The 17,527-nt window shown below is 50.3% G+C and overlaps 1 protein-coding gene across 4 annotated transcripts in view; it reads left to right on the plus strand.

The window, feature by feature from the left end:
- The window catches only part of Zfyve1 (zinc finger, FYVE domain containing 1), a 54,438-nt gene that overhangs the window by 35,731 nt on the left and 1,180 nt on the right, over positions 1-17,527 (plus strand). For 2 of the 4 annotated variants that reach the window (XM_005409432.2, XM_013507165.1), the window contains exons 5-11: positions 9,194-9,300; positions 11,062-11,170; positions 11,727-11,824; positions 11,909-12,026; positions 14,710-14,880; positions 15,421-15,601; positions 16,160-16,273. In XM_005409432.2, coding sequence (XP_005409489.1) covers positions 9,194-9,300; positions 11,062-11,170; positions 11,727-11,824; positions 11,909-12,026; positions 14,710-14,880; positions 15,421-15,601; positions 16,160-16,273 — 898 coding nt within the window. Of the gene's footprint in view, positions 1-4,758; positions 4,876-5,011; positions 5,113-9,193; positions 9,301-11,061; positions 11,171-11,726; positions 11,825-11,908; positions 12,027-14,709; positions 14,881-15,420; positions 15,602-16,159; positions 16,274-17,527 lie in introns of those variants that run through there. The other 2 variants (XM_005409434.2, XM_005409435.2) reach the window with 2 other exon arrangements.

A 17,527-nucleotide genomic window follows, 5' to 3' on the forward strand; every position in this document is an offset into this window, starting at 1 on the left:
CTTTGTGACCCCCGTGACAAGCCCAGTACAAGGCAGTGCTTCCAGCTTTGTCCAGGCCATTAACACCCACTCGGTTGTCCAGACACTCCCTCAGCCAGCTCAAGTTGCCTCTTTTGGCAGCTTCATGCAGTGGATTGTCAATAGATTCTGCCTGCTCAGCCACATAGTTACTTGGAATTAGTCCCGTCCTGCCTTTGGAGGTTCCTTTCCACCAATTGCTATCACTTATGTCAGTAATGTAGATAATATCACCTTCCTCGAAGTACAATTCATCTGGAGTTCTGGGTTCAAAGGTATATAGAGCTCTGAAGACTTTAACTTGCCCTGGTTTGACCGGTTTGGGAGTCATCATTCTTTTAGAAAGAACATGCCCCTCGTGTTTATTTGAGTGTTTGGTTACATTAATTACAAAAATGAAAAATCAGGCACAGCGGTTTGCTCAGAGACAGGAGGAGCACAGATTTGAGACCAACCCGGACAACTTAGTAAGATTTTGTCTTAAAATAAAAATAAAAAGAGCTGGGGTTATAGCTCAGTGGTCAAATGTTCGCCTAGTGTGTACAAGGCCTTGGGTTGATTCCTGCGGTCATAGCGGCACACCACACACAACATAAAAACAGCAAAATAATGAGAAAAGCAGCGTGTGTTGGTGGTAAATGACTCCAGCAGCACAGAAGAGGCACAGTGAGTCCTCCCCCCATTTCGTCCTTACCTGCTCCCCATAGAGATAACCATTGCGCTTCTAGTGCGTGCTTCTAGAAATGTTCAGTGTTGCATGGTGCACGCATAAGCTTCCCTGGTGTTCATCAGCCAGATGAAGCCTCTGTAAGAAAAGTTTCCCGTGTGTGTGTGTGTCCTCAATACACAAGATCACAGAAAAGTTAAATCCTTCCACCCTTCCCGTGTTCTCTTCTTGTTCTGTAGCTAATCACCGTTAGTTGATTGTATATGCGTCTAGAGATTTTCAGTGCTGTATACTTGCACATGTATGTGTTTTTCCTTCATTAACGGTACTATATACTATTGGTACTTGCGTTTAGGAAAATAAATTACAACTCACTCAGCGTTTCCGATTATACTTTCACAGCATGGGTTGCTTCTGACACCAGGTTGGGAGGGGTCTCTCCCACACGAAGCTCTCAGTTCTGCAGAACACACACCAGCTTGTTGCATGATGGAAGCGTGTGTTAAATGTGACTGAACAGAAGGGAATGTTCTCTAATGCTAGTGGACTGAGTGGGGGAACCCAGGAAGGTCTGACATTCAGGATCTGCCTGGCCTCTTTGGCAGCATTTGTTTCCTCCTGGGGGTGGGGTGGGACCCCTAGAATGAGGAGGATCTTAGGACCTCTCGTATCAGACAGAGATAGGTCAAAGAATTTCTTCATGGCTGGCTATAAGGAAGGAAGGCATGGGCTAGGGAGATAGCTCAGCAGCACAAGTACCCGCCTGGCAAGCGCCAGGTCCTGAGTTTGATTCCTGGTACCAAAATGAAAAAAAGAAAAGAAGTCAGAACGTTAGAGTTTCTATGACTCAGCCAGGGGGCAGAGAAATTCTAAATTGTAGTTTCTGCGGCCTGACCTGGGGAAGGAGTTCCAATTTGCTTTTTTACACTTGATTATGGGTCTTGGTTGTCTTTATATATTAGCACATAATATGTGGATCATTCATTTTCATGTCACTAATACACTTTTAAAGATTGTTAGCCATATCTTATTTGTAAGGTTCTACCTGATTGACCCAGCACTGTTGGATGTGAACAGAGTCCAAAAGTTACTATTTTCATTGAACAGGAAGAGTGGATTTTGGTGGGGGAGGTACTGGGAATCGGACTCAGGACCTTGCGCTGGCCAGGCAGGTGAGTGCCACTGAGCTACATCCCCAGTACCCCCTTTTTGAGATAAGGTCTCACTCTGTAGTGCAGGCTGGCTGTGAGCTTACTAAGTAGCCCAGGCTGGCCTCAGCCTCCCGAGTGCTAGGATTACAGATGGGTGCTACCATGGCTGGCCCAGAAAGATGGATTTGGAAATGTGATTAATAAGGAAGAATTTGAAGTACAGGGATGATCAAAATATGTGGTGAATGTTTAAGTTAAAAATTGATTACAGTAAAAGACAGGTTGCCATTAACCCCCCAAAATGTGCCTGTTGGCTTAGAACACAGTTACCCCATTGCTGTTGCTACTTTGTCTCATCCAGATGCTCACCAGACTCTGCTCAGCTTCTGAGATCAGACAGGGTTGGGCACCTTCAGGGCGGTAGGACTGTAGACAGTGCTGGCCACTTGTTTTTAAAAATACAGGGTCTTGGGGCTGGGGATTTAACTCAGCGGCAAAGCGCCTGCCTGGCAAGCGCAAGGTCGTGAGTTCGGTTCCTGGTATTGGAGAAAAACCAAAAAAAGACCAAAACAAAACAAAACAAAACAAAAAAAATACAGGGTCCTGTTGTATAGTTCAGCCCGTACGTAGACTCATTATAGAGCCCAGCTGTCCTCGAAGTCATGGCAGTGCTGCCTTAGCCTTCCAAGCGCTGGGATTACAGGTGTGCGCCACCATACCCAGCAGTTCTTGTACTTTTTGAAGCAATTCTAAAAGTCCTTTTATGTCTTTGTGACTTTTGATCAAAAGTAAGGTGAATGTTGCTGCCGAGTGCCATCCAACAGAAAGGGAGTCCCTTAAAAAGCGTGGTGGTGTGTCCTCATCCACCTCATTCACCGGACCTGGCACTGTGTGATTTCTTTCTCTTTCTTTTTTTTTTTTTTTTTAATTTTAAAGAGTAAAAGAAGGATAACATAATAATAGGGAGGCCTTACCAAATTACAGACAAAGTGGTAGGAAATTATCAATGGTTATTGTTTTACATATTGTTGTCTACAAGATAGTTTCTCAGGAAAACAAATAGACAAATAATAGTGAGTTACAGATAAAAGAGATAGGAGATTATCAATAGTTGTTGTACTGTACTTCGGTATCTTCAAAGTGGCTTCTAAAGAAAATAAATAGAGCTGTACGTGAGTGACCAGTTGAATATTCATTGACTATTCTCAATGGTTGTTGTAGGAAACACAGTAATAAACATACATCCATTTATGAAATAGCATAGAAACAATACAAACATTACAGAGTTATGGACAGATTAGTAGGAAAATATCAGTGGCTGCTGTAATACATGGTGGTATCTTCAGAGTGGTTTCTCAGGAAGACAGAGATATGCAAGAAGGATCTAATAAGTAGTTACAGCCTAAGGGTTGTCAAAAATAGCATATTACCTCCTCACCAGTGACTCCTTTCACTGAGGTATGATGGCTGGAAGGAAGGCCAGGACTGAAAAGAAGGACCGAGAGACTTGCACCTGTGACTAGCAACAGGCTGTTTTCTTGTTCCTCCATAGTCATGATTACCCATGACTCCTCGATGGAGAGGACGGTCTGGCCAGAGGGAGAAGGCAGACCATGCCCCAAGCCCTCTCATTCCTGTTGGACTAACTGGTAGCATGGGTCTGAGCTCTGGGGCCTCCACCTCAGAGGGCAGACCGATCTCCAGTGGTCTCCTTTGCATCCAGGGCATGGCCCATGGGGCCTCTTAGGGCAGTTCCTCTTGAGGTGGCCTAGCTTTTAACCGTGGTAGCAGATGAATGCAGTTGTTGAGTTTTTCTTGGGGCCCAGGAATCAGACTTGGGATCTGTTTCTCTTAGTGCTATAGCAAAAGCAGCTGCTTTTTCTCAGTCTCTTTGTTTTCTCTCCTTGACCTCCTCCTCGTCATGGCTATAGAATACCAAGGAGGCAATTCTTACTAACATCTCAAGTGAGCCGTCTGGGGTGAAAGCCATTCTTTGTAGGCACTGTGTGATTCCTGGCTCTTCCCCAAAGTCAAAGTGACCACAAAGGATAAACATTTTGAATGGATTTGGGACACTGAGGCACTCACATAACACAACTAAAGATACTCATGAAGAAGGATTTGTAGAGCTTCAAAAAGTGGAAGTCCAAAATGTTTGAAGCAAAAGAGGGAGTATTTTGATGGGGATTTATGGCAGTGTGTCTTTTATTCTGAACAATTAAGAATATTTTTCAGCAGTCACTGTAGTTTTCTGTCATATCTCGTGTGTGTGTGCGCGCGCGCGCGTGCATGTGTGTTTGTACACGTGTGGATGTTTTTGGAGGGTCTGCAACCACTTCCTGTCCTAGTTGAGCCCCCCCAATGTTTTCCTGCTGACTTTCCCGGTCCTGTAGCCACGTGGAGGTGTCTGGGCCCCAATGCCGTTTTTCTGACTGGGATATTTCCCCTTCTTTGTTGAGGACTCAGAGTAGCACCAGCCCGGATAGCTACAAAACATACCCTCATTGAGCAGGTAAATCTGTTTCACAAACATGCTCAATCCCAGTTGAGCAGGGGAATTAATATTGGATAATAGAGGAGTTGAATACCTGTAGTGAGTTATCTGTGGTTGTCTGTACGTAGAATTCTGAATAATTGAGAGAATCACTTTTAAAGTTGAATTCATGTAGGTTTCATATAATACCTTCCTTGCTAATGTGGAAACTCTCGGTTTTTCATCACATCAAAAAGCATCTGTTAAGTGTTTATAAAGTTCTGTTTGTTCATGGTAGCATTGTGATTATAGGAGAGTGTCCATTTTGAATGAAGAATTGTACTGTAGCCCCTTGAGGCTGGGGCTAAACGTATAGGTACAGTAGAAGGAGCCACATGGTTGTCAAGGCAACTTAACTTAAGAGCATCTGGTTTCCAGGCAACCTTTTCCGCCCTTGCCGCAAATACTTTCCCAGTCACTCTCAGAAGAGGCCCTTCCTTGCTTTTCCCTTCTAGTTTTGTGACCTCAGAATAAGGAAAGCCCAAGAAACCATGGAATGAGGCAAGGTTGGGACCAACCAGCCTCCCTTTCTTCCTTCTTCCCTTCCTCCTTCCTTCCCTCCCTCCCTCCCTCCCTTCCTTCCTTTTTGCCTTCCTTCCTTCTTCCCTTCCTTCCTTCCTTCCTTCCTTCCTTCCTTCCTTCCTTCCTCCTCCCTCCCCCCGTTTATTTTTTGGGAGTGCAGCCCATGGCCTGGCTTACGCTAGGCAAGTGTTCTTACAACTGAGCTACATCCTCAGCCCCAGGTTTGGAATTTTTGAACTGGCAAAATATATGGATCAAGTTGTAGGTTATGTTTATACTGGAAAAAAAGTCAGATTACAGAGCAAGAACACTTTCTTCCTGTCCTGCTAAAACACTAACATCAAATTTTTTTAATAGTTACTGTTATCTTCACGTATTCTTGATCTTCTAAAGCCTTTTGAAGCTTGTGAAAGTCTGATTCCTGCCAACTTGTGGCTTGTGAATGGAGCGACACGTTTATTCTGTCTGCCAGCGTGTGAGAGGCCTGGCCGGCGTCTGAAGTGATGGGGCAGGTTCACGTCGTTCCTTCTGACATCATAAGGGGTTACTGTTGCCGTAAACGTACAGCACAGTTAACTTGTTTAGGGCAGAGAAGGATGGCAGCTCCACGGGTATACGAAGTGTGGGAAGTCAGCCTACAGATGGTTTCATCCGAAGCCCTGAGATGCTTAACCATGCCCCATTCCTCTGAAGAACTTTCAGGGAAGTGAGCCTGGCCCCTTGGGTTGGAACAGAAAGGACCTTGTGCTGCCAGTGCAGTTGGGCTGCAAGTTTATATTTATGGTGGTAGCACCCCCCCGAATTCAACAGCTGTTGAATTCATGATAAATTTGGTATTATTTGTTTTTTTAAAAAAATAGTTCTTAGGGCTAGCCATTTATTTATTGATTTATTTATGCATGTATGCATGCATGCTAGGAATTGAACTTAGGACCTTACGCTTGCCAGGCAGGCCCTTGTGCCGCTAAGCTATATCCCCAGCCCTGTTTGTTTATTTATTTATGAACAGGGTCTCACTATGCAGTTTATTTTATTTTGAGACAGGGTCTCACTATGCAGCCCAAACTTGGCCTTGGACTCACTATGTAGCCAAGGCTGGCCTCAAACTCCCAGTGATCCTCCTGCCTCAGCCTCCTGAGTGCTGGGATTACAGGCGTATGCCACCTAGCCTTTGAGTTACTTGTTTAAAATAAAAAACTCTGAGGCTAAAAAATGCTGTTCTTTGATTTCTCCCGTACCTATTACAGCAGCTTCTGCATGCCCTAGCTGGCTCTTTTTTCTGCAGTACGGCGGATCCAACCCAGGGGCTCTCTGCCACTGAGCTACATTCTCAGTTCTGTTCGCTTTTTGTTTTGAGACAGAGTCTTGCCGAGTTGTCCAGGCTTGCCTCGATCCTGCGCTCCTCTTGCTTTGGCCTCTTAGGTAGTTCGGTGCCACCATGCCTGGCTCCTTCAAATTTCCTTCTCTGTCACCTCATTACTAGATACGTAATTACTAGATACGTAAACATCTTGCAGCTCATTAACTACCTGCAGTGCCGCAGCCATGAAGGTCTGTGAGGTCCGCCTTGGAGAGAGGATCTCACATCCTGCGGTTACCTGAAGTAGGTGTTAGGAAGGGAGTCCTCAGGTTACACACTGAAAGCAGCTGGCATTTCCCGAGCGCCCAGTCTACCAAGTGCTCTTCATGGGTCACCTTGTGACACTACACTATGCAGTGTAGTCTCTGAAGAGGGCACGCCCCATCTAGATGAGCAGACTCTGCAGAGCTGACAACCAGTTTTTTTTTGTTTTTTTCTCTGGAACCGGGAACCAAACTCACGACCTTGCGCTTGCCAGGCAGGCGCTTTTGCCGCTGAGCTAAATCCCCAGCCCTCAGTGCAGAGCTGAAATGACTTTTCGGGTTCATGTTTTAGTTTTGTAAGTTTTCTGGGGTTTTTTTTTTTTTTTTGGTCCTTTTGAGTCAGGGTGTGTGTGTACATATTGGCCTTTTTTGTTTGTTTGTTTGTTGGTACCGGGAATTGAACTCAAGATCTTAGGCTTGCCAGGCAAGCGCTTAAGCCACTGAGCTTAAGCCACTGAGCTATGTTCCCGGCCCACAGATTGGCCTTGAATAGCTCAGGCTGGCCTCGAACTTGGAGCATCCTCCTGCCTCAGCCTCCCGAGTGAGTGCTGGGATTACAGGTGTGTGCCACTATGCCTGGCTTGTTTACTTTTATATGATACTTAACTTGGGTTTTTTAAAAGTAAAAATAAGTTTCCAAATCTTTCGGCATTAGGAAGATAATGGTCTATTTTCCCACTGTTCCTCCAGAATTATGCACATACTCTTTGAGAAACAGTCTTAAGGTTATCTCTAATTTGACCTGTTAGAGAGTAGGGACCTTAAACTGCAGAGGGCTGTAGGAAGGGGATGAAGGCGCAAAGCTGGAGGGCCGAGAGGAGGCTGGTGTTGATATTTAAGCGGGAATGTGGTGCTGGGGCGCTCATTCTGAAGGTCCCATTTGAGTGCTTGGGAAGACCTGTACTCCCTTGGAAGGGATACTTGTGAAGGCTGGGGTTTGGAGGAGATACAAAGGTCGAAAACTTCTTTCACAGCATGTGTGATCAAGTGTGGCAGGTAAATACATGTAATAAATAGACGCATCGCTTTCCACCACTGTCCACTTAAATTCAACACCTGGCCTTAGAGGTTCAGAGGAGGCAGAGGGCCTTGAGTGGCTGTGGAGGCCTCCGCGGAAGAGGTGAGATTCAAACAATCCCTGGAGGATGGTCACATTTACAACTGGGAGAGATGTAGGCTGATGAGTGCTTCTACGCACCTGTTTCTTTTCTTCTCCCTCTTCTGGTACCGGGAATCGAACTCAGGACCTCACATTTGCCAGGCGGGTGTCGTGCTGCTGAGCTGTACCCCTGGCCGGCCCTGTTTCTTATTTATTCTCATTATTATTCATGTATATATTCAGTGTTAATCTCTCAATATTCTTGTCTTTGCTGTTACTTTTTATAGAATTACCCTCAGTTAGGACAGGACTTAGATGTTTTTTGTAGTCCAGGCTGGTTTTGAACTCATTATGTAGCTCGGGCCTTTCTCAAACTTGACAGCCTCCTGTCTGAGCTTCCTCAGTGTTGGGGTTGCAGGCGTGTGCCACCATGCCTGGCTGTCGTGACACATTTTTGTTGGTGGTGGTGGTCAAAGCCAAAGATTGCCACTTTGTGAGCCATCGCTGACAGGTGGTATTTTGTGGGCCTGCCCATTGTCCTTGCTGACCGTGAGTGCGAATGCCCTGGGTGAGTGTTGGGCCACTGCCCTTGTCTTACTCCTGACCTGACTCAGCATTGGTATCACCTGCCTTTGTGGGACTTGATTTGCAGCTTCTGATGTTGATTTCGCTGAAAGTGGGAAAAGGAACGTGTACTGTTTTGTACTGGGCCTTGCATGTGCTAGGCAAGTGCTCTGCCACTGAGAAAAGGAGCCTTAGAAAAGGAACCGTAAATAAGTTTTCTTTTTTTTGATCTTTTTGAGACAGGGTCTCGCTATGCAGTTCAGGCTGGCCTTGAGCTTAATTTGTAGCCCAGGCTGGTCTCAAACTCCCAACGATGCTCCTGCCTCAGCCTCCCGAGTGCTGGGATCATCTTTAAATTTCTTCTGCACTTTCACTGAAGTAATATCGTGTCCTTTCGTTTTAGGCTGCTTTCCTTCTTTCCCTGGCTGCCTCACATTCAGCGAGGGGCAGATATAAGCTCTGAACAGCATGGGGCGAATGATTTTTGTCATCAGCCTAAAGGGCACTTCGAACGTAAACGAGCGGAAACAGGTCTAGCAGTAAGAAGCTGCATTTCAGTGGAGTTTGCAGTTTGCTTCCCAAGTGCTTCCTTTTCTATGTTGAGCTGGCTTGCGGCCTGGGAAACTCCAAGTGGGGCGCTGTGCTTGGGCCTGGGAGCCCCCAGTTCCCGGCTAGCTCTCGGAGCCGCTCTCAGTGTCCGTGTCGTCTCGAGCGCAGCGCCGAACGTGTGAGGTGCTCACGGCCTGCAGGGCAGCGAGGACAGGACTGTGTTCTCACCTTGGCGTCTGGGCCGTGGTGTGCAGACACGGCATATATCGGTCGCGCTTTCCGAGGTCCCCTGTGCTGAGGACGGGACAAGGCCCAGGGTAACGAGCAGAAGTTACTGGGTTTCGTGCTCTGCTCCGGGGCTTGAAGGAAACGCTGCCAGCAGCGAGGCCGTCCTTGACAGGCAAGGACGGAAGGGCCGCAGCACAGCCCTCCGCCCGGGCCTTCAGGTGTCACCTCCTCCTTGGCAGGCGCTGAGCGACCGCTTCAGCGGTGAAATTCCCGATGAGCAGATGGCGCACAGCTCCTTCTTCCCGGACGAGTACTTCACCTGCTCCTCCGTGTGCCTCAGCTGTGGGTAAGTGAGCCGGCGCGGCTGCTCCCCCGGGCCGGGGCTCCGAGCGGGGCTTCCAGGCTCGCATGCACGCCAGTGCGCCGGGTCTGGTCACGTGACAGGCTCTGACCTAAGCATACGCCCAGAGCACAGCAGGGCTTCAGGAGTGATGTCCAGGCTTGTGTCCAGGACCCGGATGAGTCGGCCTGTGAAGTTCACCGGTGACTGGTTTGGGCAGTTTTTATGGCAGAGGACTTTGGGCTGCCTCCCTCTGTCTTTCTCAAGCAGAGCTTTCAGGCATTTTTTCATAGTGTTTCACTTATTCAGCTAATGGTTGAGGGCTTGTGTCCCACTGTGTGCAAAGGACTGAGGAAGGTGTTGGTCCTAGGTGCTTCCTTCCTGATGGGGACAGATGTTGGGGCACATTAGGGTTTCCCAGAGAGCTTCCAGGGCACCTCCTCTGGGGGTTCCCTGGGGCCTTGGCATGGGGTGTTTAAAAGGCTTCTCGGGTGATTCTCAGGTGTAGCCCAAGCTGAGAACATCGAGTTAGGAAAGCGCCTCTCACGCGTTTCTTTGAGTTGTTAAATACAGGTTCAGCTCCGCGGGTCGGGCAGGGCTGAGATTCTCCTGTGTCAGAATTAGAGCGGTGATTTCGCAAGTGTGTCAGAAAACCCTGAAGGATGTGCTAAAGCGGATCGCTGGTCTCCGGCTGCAGAACTTTGGATGCAGTGGGTCCTAAGACTGTGTGATTTCAGCAAATTCCCAAGTGATGTTGATGCTTCTTGGTGGGGGACCACACCGGAGTGTCCCCGCATTCGAGCTGTTGATGGCTGTGACACCACAGTCTGGGAGAGCTGTTGGATGGCCCCGGCGTGTGTCGGGTTAGATGGCAGGCTCTGTGTGCTGTGGACACTGCGGTCCCCTCACCATTGACTTGGCTTTGCCCAACACTGCCCACGCTGTCCACACCTGCCCCTCTACCGGAAGAGACCTGACCTGAGCCCACCTGTCTTATGAATGGCCTTTTGGCATTGAGCCCTACAGGCCACCTGCTGGGTACCATGGACCATGCCTGGCTTGGATAAAAAGTCTTGGCTCTTGGGTTTACAGTGTGGGCTACGGGAGAACTAAGGATTATCTTGAAGAGTCCAGCCTGGGAAGGGGAGAGGTATATCCTTTGCCACTGCCGTGTCATTTGTGCTCTCTGTGAGTAGCATGGGGGTCCTGAGCACTATTGGATCATTGTCTTGCCCTTCTGACAGCGTCACCAGGGCTTCCAGACTTTTCCCTTTTTTAACACTGTGAAATTCTGCAGTCCTGGTACGTTTTTGCCCTGTCAGGATGCAGAGCTCACTGTTCATTTGGAAGTTTTTCTTACTCAGCGTAAGCCTCCCTTAATGCGTTGCCAACTTTTTACCAACTTCTCTATTTTGGCACCCAGTGTTGGTTTAACCTCGCATTTCATCCTTTCTGGAGTTTTAGTTTCTTGAGAGGTGTTCAGGTTTTATCTCTGGTCAAGTTGATGTCTTCTGGCTTCTGCTGAAGGCCAGGTGGGTTTTCTAAGAAGAGATTCTTTTTTCCCTCTGTCCGCTTACAAGGGCATCGTTGTTCTATTTCTGTTATGCTGTTGATGGCGCGCGTAATGGGGGCACACAGGTTCTTGAGGGGAGCTACCTTTTCTGTGTTCCACATTCAAGGCCCGGTCAGTAGCCAGGCCTGGCTTCAGCCCTGTGGCTGTGGCACGGGCTCTGAGCTGTCTCACTGTCCGCCTTGTGTTTCCCGTAGGGTTGGCTGTAAGAACAGCATGAACCATGCAAAGGAAGGGCTGCCGCACGAGGCCAAGAGCCGCTGCAGTTACTCCCACCAGTACGACAACCGCGTGTATACCTGCAAGGTGAGTCTTCCCGGCCTGCCTGCTGCCGCGGCGGCCTGCTGGACACACTTTCCTTTGGGGAAAATGGTGGGGTTTGCCCTTTGCTGCACCCCCAGTGTGTGTTGTTCCAGTTGAGTTTATCTTTGGAACTTCTCTGCAGTTCTGACCAGAAGAATTCACACAACCTTATTGCTGGAGCCTCCACTGTTTTTATTAAATGCGTTTTCTCCCCTCTCTTGAGCGGTCAGATGAGATCGGGCTCATGGGATATGGCCCAGATCTCTCATCTTGGGCCATATACATTGGCTGTTCACTTTCTTTGGAGCAGGAGTGCTTCTTAGGAAATCAGATGGATTTCTGCTGTCTGACGTGTGTAATTTAGCGGTCAGGTTTGGGGCTTGGGCTAGGTACACAGTTCAGTAATCCTTCAGGGCACAGGCTTTAGAGAAACAAACCTTCGGAGGTCGTAGACTCTGGACATGTAGCCCCGGCTGGGATGGTTTGTGGGGGTGGGGCGTGAAGAGGCCATGAGGTCTGGTGTACGTGGAATGAGCTGGCAGAGCGCTCCCTGTTTCAGGCCTGCTATGAGAGAGGCAAGGAGGTCAGCGTAGTGCCCAAGACCTCTGCTTCCACCGACTCTCCCTGGATGGGTCTCGCGAAATACGCCTGGTCCGGGTGAGTCTAAGACCTTAGCTAAGGCTGGCTGGCATTCGTCTCCCCAGCGCCTAGCTGGTAGCATCATTTACTTCCCCCTCACAGGTACGTGATCGAATGCCCTAACTGTGGTGTGGTCTATCGGAGCCGGCAGTACTGGTTTGGGAACCAAGACCCTGTGGACACGGTGGTGCGGACGGAGATTGTGCACGTGTGGCCCGGAGTAAGAACAGTTGCACTGATTTTCCGTCTTTCTCTCTCTCTCTCTCTCTCTCTCTCTCTCTCTCTCCAGCACTCAGCTGCGTCCCCAGCCCGCTTTCTTCTCACCGTTCAGTTGTGCTGTGTGGGGAGGAATGGAGCTTGGGTAGAAGGCAGGTCGCCTTGAGTACATTAGTGGTTTAGAAAGGCGTCACCTGGAGCCCTCCCTGTTTCAGCACTATGGCTTTTTTGTTTGTTTGTTTTTGAGACAGGGTCTTGCTATGCAGTTCAGGCTGGCCTTGAGCTCACTTTGTAGTCCAGGCTGGTCTCGAACTTGTAGCGATCCTCCTGCCTCAGCCCTCCGAGTGCTGGGATTACAGGCGTGCACCACCATGCCTGGCAGCCCTTTGTTTTTGTTTGTTTCCTAAATAGTAGGAGCACAACTTTAAGTGAAATGAACTAAAAATTAATCTGTCATTGTCTGTTGGCAAATAAAACCTCATGTTCTGTTTGTTTTCCATACACATATTTTCATAGCTGTAGTTATAACTTAGTTGCTTATTTATTTGTTATGGGACCTTGTCTGACACTGTGAATGAGCCCGATCTCATCTGACCGTGAGGCTAAGCAGGTTAGGCCTATTGAGTACTTGGGTGGGAGATGAGGCCTTGCTATGTCGGCTGGAACTGGGTTCATGCAATCCTCCTGCGTTAGCCTCCTGAGCAGCTGGGACCACAGGTGACCACGACCACACCTGACCCAAGGGTAGTTTACGTGCCATTTGTCTTCTTTTTTTTTCAGTACCGGGAATCAGACTCAGGACCTTGCGCTTGCCAGTCAGGCGCTGTGCCGCTGAGCTGCATCCCCGGCCCTCTATGCCCTTTTTCTGTCTTTTTCTCCATAGCACATTGTTTGGTTCTGTAGTTTGCTTTGCTATTCCCTTAGTTTTGGCTATTTATTCTGTTTATCATTTTTTATTATCAACAAAAATGCTTTAATGACCATCTTCTTATAAGAAGGCTATTTCTCTGTTCTGGGAAATATTCTTGAAATGTGTTCTAGGAAGCGGGATTATGGGAGGCCTTTAATTACTATTTTTAATTTGATTTTAAAATTTAAGATTTGAGACAAAGCGATCTGCTTAGGAGACAGTGGTCTGTTTGGTTCTTTCTTTCTGCAGCAGCTCGGTATTTGCAACCAGCCTTGGTGGCATACATCTGTAGTCTCAGCTATTTGTGAGGCTGAGGCAGGAGGATCACTTGAGCCTAGGAGTTTGCGGCCAGCATGAGCAACATAGAAAGACCCTAATGCAACAGAGATAGAGACAGGGATGGTAGAAGACCTGACTGTTCACCCTCGGGTTATTCCTAAATCACAGCAAAATCGAACACTTCTCCACTCATGGAAGAAAGACAAGTAGTTCTCTTTTTTCTTCTTTTTTTTTGGACAAAGTCTCTATGCAGCTCAGGCTGGCCTTGAGCTCACTTTGTAGCCCAGGCTGGCTTTGAACTCACAGCAGTCCTCCTACCTGAGCCTCGCCAGTGCTGGGGGTAACAGGCGTGCGCCGCCTCGCCCGGTAACAAGTAGTTTTCTAAGAGAATTATTGTGCTGTTGTTCCTCTTGCTGAGGGCGTCACCCCGCAGTGATGCCAGCTTTGCAGCTGTGTGAGCTTTCCACTACCCGAGACAGCGTCTGGCATGGAGGGAAGTTGGGAGGCCTCGGGCCGTGACCGGAGGCCTGTCACTCAGGGCAGGCAGTGGCACGCTGTGACGCAGTGGGAGCGTATACTGCAGGGAGCCTGTGTACCTCGCAGCCAAAGATCGAGAGAGAACGAGACCCACTGCGTGACCTTACCTTCCTAGCAGACCCAGCCGCTCCCAGCGTCTCCCTCCTCCCAGGAGAGCCAAGCTGCGGATTGAGCCCTTAGCTCATGGGCCTTGCGGGGAGGACATTCCCCAGCCAGACTATAGCCCAGTCCTACCTGCAGAAGGCCTGAGCTCTCCTGGACCTGCAGGGTTTCCTTGCTGTGTGTGTGGACCCCCGCCCCTGCACCCCTGCCATTTCCGGGTCACTAGGATTCGCTGTTGTAGTGCGGTCTTCTTTCTGGAGTCCCCCTTGGCCTGATGGTCTCAATCTTGTCCCAGGGATTTAAAGTGACCTGAAAGGAAGAAGGTGAAGTATTTATTCCAGGAACACAGTAGTGCAGGGCTGCGTCCCTCAGAGTCCTGGGACTGGAACACTTGCTTTCTGTTCTGTTCAGTCGTCAGTTCCTCACTGGAGCCTATGTTGTCACGTACTGCGCAGCAGAGTCGAGCTGGATAGTTTGAGCAGTAGCCCCTTGGTCTCGCAGGGAGTCGGTAGGTAAGAGGCATTGCTCCCACACACAGGATCAGGGTTCTGAGGGTGCAGAGCTGCGCGGGGATGGCGAGGAAGGCTCCCTAACAGCCTGGGAAGGGGCTTCCTGTCCCCGCATGTACTGTAGGGAAAGTAAGGCCCGAGCTGAGCAGCTGCAATTCAGGCCTTCAGTGAGCGCTGCTGAGCCTAAGTCAGTGTGGACAGTTTGGGTGCAGTGTTACCTAGAAGCCAGAGAAGTCGCGGCGCCTCCCCATTCTCTGCTGTGGGAGACCGCATGGCTCTGAGCTGGCCAGCAGCTGCTCTCCCTCCTTCCCTCACTCACAGCATGATGGACGCCTGCATTTTCATTTCAGACCGATGGGTTTCTGAAGGACAACAACAATGCTGCCCAGCGCCTGCTGGACGGGATGAACTTCATGGCTCAGTCGGTGTCCGAGCTGAGCCTTGGGCCCACCAAGGCTGTGACGTCCTGGCTGACAGACCAGATCGCGCCGGCCTACTGGAGGCCCAACTCCCAGATCCTGGTACGCCGTGGCTGGAGGCGCCGCGCCGCTGCCACAGCCCACCCCGCTTAGGCCGCTTTGCGGCTTTCCGAGGGCGGCCCAGTGCCTCTCCCGTGCAGCGGGCTGCGGCGGGAGTGCTGGAAGGGGTAGAACTCGGAGGCAGTCAGGTCCCTGTTTGCTGCTCACTGATTTCCTGTGATGCTGCAAGTTTTCTTTGTTGTGGGGTCTCACTCCTTACCTGTGAGGGCCATAAATCAATACTGCTCCGCTTTCTGAGGTCACTGACCAGGGTGAAGAGAGGCCTTCAGAGGTCATCTGCACCCTCCTCGCCTGTGGTGTGAATCTCCGGGGCGAGCGCAGGCAGGAAGCCGGCCCCGGCCCCGCCCCTGGGACGGGACGCTCATTCTCCCTGCCCCGTCGGACAGCCACGCCACTAGGGAGCTCGCTCCTGATGGGGCTAAAACCGCTTTCTGAGTTTGTAGCTGCTCCCTGGGTCTCGGCTTCCTGAGCTGAGGGACGCCTGCGAGTCGTCCTCTCTGTTTTGTTTTGGGCTTGGAACAGAACTGCAACAAATGTGCGACGTCCTTTAAAGACAACGACACTAAGCATCACTGCCGGGCCTGTGGGGAGGGCTTCTGTGACAGCTGCTCATCCAAGACGCGGCCAGTGCCCGAGCGAGGCTGGGGACCTGCGCCCGTGCGGGTGTGTGACAACTGCTATGACACGAGGAATGCCCAGTTAGGTAACGTGGGGCCCTGAGAGCTACAGGGGCAAGGGGAACCCGCCTTCCTTTGCACTCACTGGGTTTCGGGGCCCAGACCCCCACTGCCCCAGTCCTGGTCCTGCCACATCACCCTCCTGGCCGCGCCGTCCTCTCAAGTGCTTTGTTAGTGGAGCCTGGCGGGGGCTGCTCCTCGGGGGACTTGGGCCTGGCCGAGCTCCACCGAGAGACGCTTCTGAGGAAGGAGCATACGCAGAGAAGTGGAATTCGGAAAGCCTCCAGTGTTTACCGGACGTGGCTTAGGCTGAGCCCTCTCTGGGAAGGTTCTAGGTCGTGATCCCCCAACTTCTCTGACTCAGTTTAAAAGAAGGTTGACCCCTTTGAAAGAGGTGGAGGTAAAGGGAGCAGATACCACGCAGTTCTGGTCTGAGCCATGGCCTAGACCCCGGCGGCCACAGCAGGACACAGCAGGACACAGCGATCCAGGGAGAGGAGTCGGGAAGTCTGCTGCGGTGGCCCTGGCTTTCCATTTGGGGAATGACTGGGAGGAAACATCTCTTCTTTTGTCCTTGTCCACAGATATTACCGAGGCACAGGCAGATGAAGAAGGTGGAACGCTCATTGCTCGGAAGGTGGGCGAGGCTGTGCAGAACACGTTGGGAGCCGTGGTGACCGCCATTGACATACCACTAGGTGGGCTTGTGGTACATCTCTTGGGTGTGGTGCGTTACGACGAAAGGATGCGGGTGCCCTGGACTGTCATTTTGCCAGCCTCGATGGAGCTGAGCAGCAAAGAATCAGTTATAACTGGACCTTAGCCTGGTTCTGGTGAACCCTTGATGGTTTCATGTTATTCTGGGGGGCTGCTCCTCTTCTCCCATCACTTGCTGCCTAACCAAGTACTGTACTTGAAATGCGAGAGCCTGTCAGCAGCCGTTTTATAGCTTACAAATATGTACGTCAGGAAGTCAGAAGCTGGGCACGGCGGCCCACGCCGGCACTCGGGAGGCTGACCAGCCTGGGCTACGAAGTGAGCTCAAGGCCAGCCTAAACTGCACATGGAGACCTTGTCTCAAAAAGAACCAAAAAAAAAAAAATGTCAGGGAAGGCAGTTTTTCTGTTCTGGGCACCACTGCCTGGAGTTACTGCTCATACTTCAGGATATAGCTACTGGACTGCTCTCGAAAGTCCAGCCTGATCTTGCACGCTGGGGGTCTTAGTGGGACAGTTGGAAGCTGGTCTTAACAGAGGCTCCCTGCCTCCCACCCTCCGCCCTTTTGCGTACCCTCTAGGCCTCTTCACGTGTGTCTTCGGTAGTAGTTTGGTTCAGAGCTCTAAGAGCTAAGGTTTCAGGAAACGGGAAGTAGGAGCTGCCAGTCTTCTAGGGCCAGCCCTGCAAACTGGGTGTAGTCTTGCGGTCACAGAGCCTACCTGGATCTAAGGAGGGGGCAAGGAGAGAGAAGGCACGTGAAGGAGTCTCTGCCTATCGCTAGTCTCCACCAGCCAGGGTATTTAACGCTGGAGATTGCTGCCCAGCCCCAGCTGTGAGGGTTATGTGTCGTATTTGTAGGAAGGCCAGGAGGGGAAACTGACTGGTGGAGGAGGACTTTGGCAGTGTGGCCAGGCCCTGGGGTAGTTTGGTGCACTGTAGGGAAGGAACCCAAAGCCTCCTTGGTGGGCAGTGATGGACGTGATGTGGATCACATTTAAATGCCGTAGCCTATAAAATAAGCAGACGTTCATGAGCTTTTGACTCAGGCATAGGAATAGACGGATTTGGCTAGGTGCAGAGCTTAGGTTGCATTTGCCCTCGGGTGTGCGAGAGGCCCGGGCTCTCCTTGGCCCAGGTGCCTGCTGCCTCCGCACCAAGTGCTCACTCCCTGAGCTGACCACTGAGCCAGCATGGTAGACACACTTCTTCCATGCTCAGAAGTAGCTCTGAGGCGG

This window comes from Chinchilla lanigera, unplaced genomic scaffold (genome assembly GCF_000276665.1).
Source record: "Chinchilla lanigera isolate Chin_1 unplaced genomic scaffold, ChiLan1.0 scaffold00122, whole genome shotgun sequence".
In the NCBI taxonomy this organism is placed as follows: Eukaryota; Metazoa; Chordata; class Mammalia; order Rodentia; family Chinchillidae; genus Chinchilla; species Chinchilla lanigera.